The 9688-nt window shown below is 40.7% G+C and overlaps 1 protein-coding gene across 2 annotated transcripts in view; it reads right to left on the bottom strand.

Moving 5' to 3' along the window:
* Positions 1 to 9688, bottom strand: part of umodl1 (uromodulin-like 1) — a 17666-nt gene that overhangs the window by 1414 nt on the left and 6564 nt on the right. Inside the window, exons 7-17 of one of the 2 annotated variants that reach the window (XM_032533785.1) lie at positions 7979 to 8251; positions 7311 to 7568; positions 6620 to 6732; positions 6240 to 6459; positions 5594 to 5731; positions 5084 to 5497; positions 4731 to 5047; positions 4415 to 4578; positions 2246 to 2482; positions 974 to 1130; positions 737 to 821 (exon numbers count right to left, since the gene is read on the bottom strand). In XM_032533785.1, coding sequence (XP_032389676.1) covers positions 737 to 821; positions 974 to 1130; positions 2246 to 2482; positions 4415 to 4578; positions 4731 to 5047; positions 5084 to 5497; positions 5594 to 5731; positions 6240 to 6459; positions 6620 to 6732; positions 7311 to 7568; positions 7979 to 8251 — 2376 coding nt within the window. Of the gene's footprint in view, positions 1 to 736; positions 822 to 973; positions 1131 to 2245; positions 2483 to 4414; positions 4579 to 4730; positions 5498 to 5593; positions 5732 to 6239; positions 6460 to 6619; positions 6733 to 7310; positions 7569 to 7978; positions 8252 to 9688 lie in introns of both variants that reach the window. The other variant, XM_032533784.1, reaches the window with a different exon arrangement.

Below are 9688 nucleotides of genomic sequence, written 5' to 3'. Positions count from 1 at the left end.
TTTCATTTTATACCTAAAAACATGGCAGAATTAAAAAATGTTGGTCTGTTATTGGGCTAGTATTTAATGATTTATGGAGTGATAAAAGGAGATATAAAAAAATCCCTCTATGAAAACCTTAAACAAAAATTAAACAAGAATTCTGATCTGGAAATAATAAAATGCACATTTTTTACAAGATAATGCATAATTTGAATATTTAAACATACAATTTCAGAAAACTAAAAAGGATTGTCTTAAGTAATCCACTGAGGAGGTTTCATGTTGATATCTTTTAGTTAAACTAGATAAGAGATTATGTGAAATTCTGTGACTTTTATTTTTAAGTTCTCACTCTTATGTTCAGCACACTTCCAAAAAGCTGTAAGATTGAATGCAACTCATGAATCCATCATGAATTCAAATAATTCCCTTCAAGTGAAGAAAGCTCAAATGAACGTCAGGGCTTTTGAAATGTCAAGCTACTTGAACTCGCCCCTCCACCGGACTGATGATAGACACAGCACGCTACTGTCATAATTCAACAGATAGATGGCCTATTCAAATTTAAAAATTAAGAGTCTCTGAAGTTTATAATGGACGCTTTCAAAACTGGTCCGCTAAGCAGGAGCAGAGTAGAAGCTCCAGTGTCTTTGTTACTTCCGCTGGAATGTTGATGTAGAAACAGCAGAGGTAAAACAACTGTAACATATTTTGTTTCTACATTTTCCAGAGGATGCTTTGTAAAAGTACTCGCCTTCACCTGACCTCAGCAGAGGCCCGGAGGAACCCGAAGCTCTTCCAATGATGTTTGAAGAGCGAGCTGTTCTTTGTAGACAGTCCTGCAAGAAACACGAGCAAAGATGACAAAGGCAGTTATTCAAATCTCTTCTTCAACATTCAAACAACTAAATGCTTCAGTCAGAGTGGGGGAGTGGCTAGTTATTTTAGATGCATCCACCCTGTACGAGCTGTTTTTATAGGATATACTCACAGGCACACAGGTATACCCTTTAATCGGCACACAGATCTGGACCTCACAGTGCAGATAGATCACATTCAGGTTGACTATGCGGAAGATCTGTACGGACACACGTGATGTGCTGGAGTTCCCGTTCATCAACACTTTGGTGTATGTGTTCAGGGAACAGCTGTGGAGACAGAGACAAGGCACTGCAGCAATTTGTTTTTCTATTTTTTGTATTGCCTAAGCTGCTGTGACTTGAATCAATGCTACCATCAGGTGGCACTGTTTGGAATCAGCCATGACTGTCAGCCTTGACTGTTGATTCATTGTTGTCACTATTTTCATAGTTCATGTTTGAGATATTGCATAGAACCGAGTTTAATATGAATTTGTGGAAATCAGACATTTGTCTCCCTATCTTCATGGGTGCAGAGTTTCAGTGACCCCATCTTTGCCATATTTCAAGCTGGACAAGCTTGTTCAATATGTCTACTCTATATTACAATGGAAGAAATGAAAGTTTTTTTCCTTTAAAAAGGAATAGTTCAACATTTTGGGAAATAAACTATTTCCCTTTTTTGCGGACAGTTTGATGAGAATAACACTTTCAATATGAAGCCCACCCAAACACACACACACACACACACACACCAAACACACACACACTTTATGCCCCTGGCCCAACATCTGTGCGAGCAACAGTCACAAAACCTTACAGATGTGTAGTTGTGACCAAATTAAAAAATAGGTGTGGTCCAAGCAAGGGGGGCCATCTTGTGATGGGATCACACCAGCCGCAACATCAAATCCGGCTAGGGACGTGAAGTGGGGGGGCCAAGGCTGTTGCTCAGACCACACTCATCCTCAAACTCGGCCTGCATTTTGATCTCAACTACACACCCGTAATATTCTGTGACTGCATCTTGCGCGGTTATGACACTACTGTGGTGACAAAGTTTGGCCGCAGATATATAAACACCAGGCAAAGTCATTAATAAACAAAATTAAAAGAAAAAAATTAAAAGTCGTCTCTGTGGTAGTTCCTGCTACAGTTGGTGTCTCCAGAAACCACAATTTGCCACAAAGACAAAAAAAAATTAAATCATGAGCTTAAGATACTGGATCAAATTAAATAATTGCTACCACTTGGCAAGAACATATTGAATTCTGACATCTTTTAAAGACGTTTTTAAAGAAGAAGACTTTTTTTAAAGCGTCTATGTAATAGTTATAGTAGCTAGCTCAAATACTAGGCCTAAGAGAAATAGTGATAGTGCTGTAGTGTAGGTGGAAGCAGACCTGTTTGCCAGGAAGGTGTGGCTGTCGGGGTCTGCAGGGTTTCGCGTGGGCGTGGCCCAGCATCTGTTGATGACTACTTTAATCTGCTCTGAGGAGGGTCTGAGGCTGACCTCCAACACCACAGCCTCCTCAGAGGACAAGCTGGAGTTGTAGGGTAGAGGCATTGTACCATTCATCAGTTGCACTGTCACCTGGAATGACCCCAAACCCGTGATAACATCTTTGATCATATCATACCTGGAGATGGGTGAGAAAAAAAATATGTACAGCCATAAATACACGAGGAACACACTAGGAAATTTAAATACAATAAAAGGCCTACCAGCGCCTGGATCATTAATTAACATGTTGAATTGTTGTTTAATCTGTCGTTGCTGTGTTCATGTTGTATTGGACACATCGGAAAAACAAGTTTCCGAGTTGGAAAATGCACATGACCGCCTGTTGAAGTCAGAACAACTCCAGAAAAATGTGGCCAACTTGATGACTTCATGTCAAATGTATCATCAACAAAAACAAGAAATTCCATTAACGCTAAGAAACTTTTTATTAACGTTTTATATCAACTTTGTGCTCAAATAAAAATTTGAATATGGTATTACTGTTGTTAGACATATTGTTAGTAAAGTAATTTATTAACGCAACTATGGTATAACCCTTAATAACAGGTCCGGTACATTAGCCGAAGATATATTTTAGTATTTTTTTTAGCATTCAAACCTTGGTAACTTTAAACCTGACTCCATGTAGTAGTGTTGAATGCATCTAGGTCACTGTGTGAACAGAAACTGACGTTAATGCTTCCTTTTATCTTCGTTGATATTAAAATACAGTGGAAAAGCTAAAAAACGTATATTGCGATAATGGAAGTCCGATGCTGTGCCTTCATTTGAGATGTGGTCAAGAGAGCTGGGCGAAGTCCTCCATCTGGAGAAGCTCAGATTCACGAATGCAACAAGGAAGACTATGTTTGATAGGGCATGGGGACAGGTTTTGAAACATTAAGGGGTCTGAGGGAAGAAGCTGTATGGTGAGGGATCACATATATTGATAATATATTATATATTGATATTGGTAATAGGAGTGGTTTCATAGCAATTTTTTCCTCCCTCTTTTGACTCCTGGTTTGCTTTTTGGTCTCTTAACAAGTCTTAATAGTTGCTACAGTGCCTCACCATAATGTATTCAGAATCTGCCAAATAATTACAATTGTATGATCTTAGTTCTGCTTATTGATGTTATTGTATGAAAAAGAAAATAGAAAAACATTGTTGCTTGTAAAAACAAGTGCAATATGTACCCAATGTTGATTTGCAATAAACATACAGTATTTTAAACTCTGTGAGTAATAACAGTCCACATATCTTCTTCGTTGTTGTTATGGTTACTGTCAACATTCAGACTTTCCGACTTGAGAGCACGTAAACACACCAAAGTTGGAAGATCAACTTCCGATCTCGGAAACTCGGACCATCTAAAGGAACACTTGAATGTGCCACATGTTCCAGCCCATTTCTTGGACCAGTTGCCAGGCAACCAGAGACTCCAGGGATGTAAATGTGGATGGACTGCATTTATATTTATATATTATACTTTTCTATTCTTAACAACTACTCAAAGCAACTATTCGTCATTCACACACATTCACACACTGTGGCCGAGGCTGCCGTACAAGGTGCCACCTGCTCATCAGATAAACATTCTTGGGTTTGAGTGTCTTGGCCAAGGACACTTCATCATCAGAGACCGAACCATCAACCTTATGATTGACAGGCAACCATTCTACCACTGAGCCACAGCCGCCTGTCACTGGTGAGCTACTGTAGATAGGCACCTCTAAAGCTCTAAAATGTGTTGCCTTTGACCGAACCAGGCTAGCTGTTTTCCCCTGTTCCCAGTCTTTATGCTATGCTAAGCTGAGCGTTGGCTGGCTCTATTTACATATTTACTGACAAACGTAAAGAGCTGTATTAATATTCTCATCTAACTCGGATGCTGGTAACTTTAATTTCTTTGCGGGAGTCATCCCAAAAAGATTGATAAAGCTAAGTCTAAGTCTAAGTCTAACTCGGCAAAAAAAGAAAATAAGCCAACTGCTTCAGCTGCTCGGAGGTTGTTTTGAAAAATGCTAAAGCATGCTAAGTAATAATGACAGCAAGTGAAGCTTACCCCATGGAGCCGGAATCAACAGAGATAAGCATATTCTTTGTGAAGGCACACATGATGGGAACCTCCAACCGTATTCTGGGTACCTCCTCTGTCCCATTGGTTGACAATGTGAACATTTCCATGGTGTTGAACAGAGTTACAGAGGCTGAGCAGTAGGTATCATTCTAAAATACAAAATGTCACAAGCAGTTTGGGTTATTTTAAGTTAATGCCCTTCAGTTTTACAGACAAAATACTGGCAAGCATTGAGTCCAAACATGTTGGAGCATAGGAAAATGCTAAAGCTTCCCAATTGCAACACTTTTTCACAACTCACTTGCACAATCCTAGTGAGGCACTCGTTCCAGGCCACGGTCAGCTGGGCATGGGTAGCATTACCTCCATTGACACCACATTCCGGCAACCCCAAGTAGATGGTGTCTACCCTGATCTTGTTCCTCAGAAGAAAATCCCTGGCAACTGTCACAGTGATGGCAGCAACCCTGCACTGTACAGATATGGCATTGGTGGCAGTTCTCAGGGCAGCAGCGGTGGTTGCAGGAGATGTAATGTTGGTACTGGGAACGGTAGCGGTGGTTGTAGGGGTAGTAGTCATGGATATCATTATAGTAGTGGTGGTTGTTGGGGCAGTAGAAGAAGGTGTAGAAGTAGTAGTGGTGTTTGTTGGGGCAGTGGTTGCTGGGGCAGTAGAAGAAGTTGTATCAGTAGCAGTGATGGTTGTTGGGGCAGTATTGGTGGTTGTTGAGGCAGTAGAATACGTATGAGTAGCAGTGGTGGTTGTTGGGACAGCATTGGTTGTCGTTTGGGCAGTAGAAGATGTATGAGTAGTCGTAGTGGTTGTTGGGACAGTATTGGTTGTTGTTGGGGCTGTAGAAGATGTATGAGTAGTCGTAGTGGTTGTTGGGACAGTATTGGTTGTTGTTGGGGCTGTAGGGGTCGGGGCAGTAAAGGAAGTTGTAGAATTAGCAGTGGTGGTTGTAGGGACAGTATTGATGGTTGTTGGAGCAGTAGGGATTGGGGCAGTAGAAGAAGTTGCAGGAAGACTAGAGGTGGTTGTTGGGGCAGTAGAGATTGACGCAATTGCTGCACAAGACAAACACTCTGGTCACAAAATGTACAGATATTGCATGCTTATTTAGTGTAATCTGTGTTTCCCACTGAACATCTGTGATGCTGTACCTTGACAGTCTCGTCCAGGCCTTCCTGGGTTGTTGTCTATAGATCGCTCCAGGCAAACACATGTGTAGGAGCCCAAGATGTTTCTACATGTTGCCCACTGTGAACAGTCATTTTCCCCTGAAGCACATTCATCAAAATCTAAAAAAAAAAAAAAATGTTTGGCTCAGTAAATCAGGCTTTTTTTTTTTACACGATAACCAGAAACAGATAACCTTTTTAAATTTTTCAAATCTCTTGATTGCTGTTTGGTACAAAATATGGTGTCTTTTGGGTCAAAATACAAAAACGCTGCATCCTACAATTCCCATTATGCAACTACATAGCATCAATATGGTTTTTGGCTTTGGAAAGCTCCTGTTTGGCTTTCCTCTGCCCAAGACAATTGTGATTAGTTTAAAGAAATGCCAATAATCCAGAGCATGTTTTCCTCCCATTCCCCAATTGCTATGTGGAGTAGCCAGACTCTCGTCCTCCGCAAAGCGAGACTAGAGTAGTAACTAATCTAAACTTATCTTGATGTGTAAAATTACACTTTGCTGAAAGTTACTCTTATCATATTAAGACTATCCTTTAAAGCTCTTTCTAGTTTTATACTTACCAGCCCTGGTTTCATAGAGCACATTGTTAGAAAAGAGAAGGGTCTTACCATGTGTTCTGGTGTTGTTTTGATCCACAGTGTATATGGTGCTGTTAGTCAAGGAATGCAGCAGAGCTGTTGACACATTACTGATGTCTTGGCTTTGACTGGGGGAAAAGATGATGGTGAAGTTGACCACCACACTTCCCGGGGAAAAACGTCTGATCTCGATTCTCACCTGGCCTGAATCCACCATGGCTTTAATCTCTGGAGACAGAGACTTGTAGATCTGTTGGTGGCAAAGGAAACAGCTCCAGAGTCAGAATGATGAAACAATACAACTTGTTGATTCACCTTTAATAGTTCATTAAAATGGACATGTTTACAGTGTGTGGAAGTCTATTCAAAGAGCACACTCTGTTACTGGATAATCCTCGTAACACACCTACCTCCTCTGTAATATTCTTAGTGAGGATTTGGTAGGCCTGGCTGCTGGTGTTCTGCAGATCAGCTGTGAACTGGATGTTGGTAAGTCGCACTGTGGCATCAAGAGTCTGAGCATCTACAAAAAAAAGACACACACACTAGTACTGGGTATTGTTTAAAAAAATTACAATACTAGTCCTAACACCAGAATCCTTAAATGATATCCATACCAATAGAGTACTTTATTTGATACCTTTTATTTCTTACTTCATTTGATACCCATCGTGTGAATGCAAGCATTTAAGTGCCTAAAATGCCACCACCACTGCACTAATACCTGCTGGGGTAGTGGGCCAATCACACACTGCATTGAATTGAAGAATACATCAATAAAAGAATCACAAACACTTGCAGGTATTGAGTACTGATTCCCAGCCCTAGTACAACACTAGTCCTCTTACCATCCCTGGGCCGAACGCTTTAAAAAGGTCTTCCGTTTTCTTCATCACACATTAGTCAGAAAGAGCAATTCTATAGCTTTACTAACTTTATTATGCCTTGTGATAGTAATCAGTGGTTGCATCTAAATTGTAAACTCCCCCCACACAGCTATTCTATACACAAACTGCAGCGTCATGGCACTACTGTATATGAAAAGACCCAGAAGTCGAAGGTACTGAAACTATCAACTTAATTTTTTTGCAAAGTTCTTACCAGTCTTGACCATTATACGAAGAGCAACTCCTTGGCTTCCGCAGGACTGAGGAGTGACAGTAACATTGTAGAGCACCCCAGGCTGCAGTCCCCTCAGCTCCATCATGGTCTGATTGGTTTTGCAAGAATGAATGACCTCAGACCTCTTGCTTAGAACAACCTGGTAAGTCTGGTTTGTCTGAAACTGGCTTGACCAGTAGACACAGAAGGAGGTCCCAGTCACGTTAGCCGACCATACGCTGGTGATGATGGGAGGAGCTGGAAGGTGGGAGAGAGGAAGGGACATTCAGGGTTACCTTTCATACATTATGGTTAAAGGAATAGATTTACATTTAATGGGCAATATAGTCCTTTTTGCCAAGAGTGACATGTTACTTCTCATTTAACTATCAGCAAGAAAGCGAATAAGCATATTCTACAAAATGTCAAACAATTTGTTTAAAGACCCCACCTAAAGAAGGAAATTATGTTAAGTATTTGACATTCAAGACATTCGACTAAATATAGTTAGCTCATCAGCACCTTTGAAATGAAATGCTTTTGACTAAATCAAATACTTTCTCTCAAAAAGTGACAATTTTCTATTTGGACCCACCACTCATTACTTTAGCTTGATGAAGGGGGATTTTAAAACAGGCTTGAGATTTAAAAAATTAACTATTTCTCACAGCATGTGGTTGTTGGCAGAAGTGACTCTACAGTTGTGCTTGCGCTGCTATGCGGTGCAGGACCTGTCCACTGCGGAGCATCTGTTGAACTATGTGGGACAGGGCTGGTATTACTCAGAGCTGTAGTCATGCTGGTCTCAGTGGAGTTGAAGACACCCATGGTGCGGTTGCCCACAGGGTCCTGCGTGCTGTTGAAAGCTGTGGTGTAGCTTGTGTTTATGGGTGGAAGGTAGGTAAGTGGGGGCTCTGGGGTGGTCGCCATCCTGATGTCAGCTGTGTAGAATGAAGACAAGCCAATGTTGAAATCAGCGCTTCTGGTGCAAAAATAGCAATGTGCAGAGAAAACAGCTTGCTTGTCTACCATTCACATGTGGTCACAAGTGATCTTCACGTCCCTAGCCTCCAGGTGAGGTTTGTGGTGATGACAAAATGTTGTCAAATTAAATGTAGTCTATATTGACAACGTTTCATTTACAGGATAGTCTCGATGCTGCTAGAGGTTCTGCCAGATGTCCCTCATTTTTGGCCGGATGTCCATCACCCTCTGCTTTTTTGTGTTGGCATTCTCAACTCAAGAACCAACAATCAACTTACATTTATATTTTTTTGGAGTCAAATTCTCATCACACACTCGACAGCCAATTTAATTCCAGAGCTCGCCTCCCTAAGTGCACACCAAAAAAACCAAAAAACCAAAAAAAAGTTCCACCAAAAAAAAGTTCCTTTCCAAGAATATTTTGCACCGTCCTGCTGCTTGGGGCTCAGCACCGCCCAAGATGATTATGACTGGTTTAAAGAAATGCCAATAAACCTGAGCATGTTTTTCTCCCATCCAGAAATGTTGTGTGGACTAGCTAGACCCTCCTACGCAACGCTGTGACTACATTTAATGGGACCCCAATTGTCTGGCTCAAGCAGCTTGGTTTGAGGAACTCCTTCGGCACATGTTGCATCCTCCCAATGTGCATCTGCTTCATTTTAAGGTGGTGGTATGTTCCCGACAAGTTTAGACAAGGCTTGCGTAGTCTTATCATTCTTACCCTAACACAAGATTTCTGTGTTTGTCTGATGAAACATTTCTTGTGAAGGAATTGTTACACAGCTGTCAATGTGGGTGATAAACTTTTCACCCTGCTGGGTTTTAAGACTTGTTTTCCTGAATTCTGCTATTTCGCAAGATAGTGAGGATCTAAGGCCATTTTCAAATACAATGTATGATCCTGATAAAAACATGAATGTAGACCCACGTAAACATTATTTACCCACAAAGAAAAGTATAATCTTCCATCTTACTTTTTCTTTCTTTTGTCTTTGGCTACAGTTAGTACAAAAAATACCAAAGAGACATGGAGCCCTCACTTATGATAATTAATAATCATATTATTAATAAATATCACTTGCTACAGACCCTGAATAATAATTTACTCACATCTCTTATTTGCATTATATAGGATGGTTTCCATCATTTAAGATATAATCACTGTCAGGGTCTGAAATTAACATCCGACCACACACCAAATGCGGGTGACTTTTGCCATCGGTGGCTGAAACTGTTAATCTACCTGCCACTTTGGTGGGTAGCCAATGAGTAGATGACGATATAAGGTGAGGTTTTGTGAGGTACAACCAAAATGTAAATGCTTTGGGATGTTGTGATTCTTATCAAATCAAATGTACTGCTACATTTATACACACACACACACACACACA

This window comes from Etheostoma spectabile, chromosome 13 (genome assembly GCF_008692095.1).
Source record: "Etheostoma spectabile isolate EspeVRDwgs_2016 chromosome 13, UIUC_Espe_1.0, whole genome shotgun sequence".
Taxonomy (NCBI): Eukaryota; Metazoa; Chordata; class Actinopteri; order Perciformes; family Percidae; genus Etheostoma; species Etheostoma spectabile.
The sequence above is the reverse complement of the archived record's forward strand: the minus strand, read 5'-3'. Positions and strand labels throughout refer to the sequence as shown.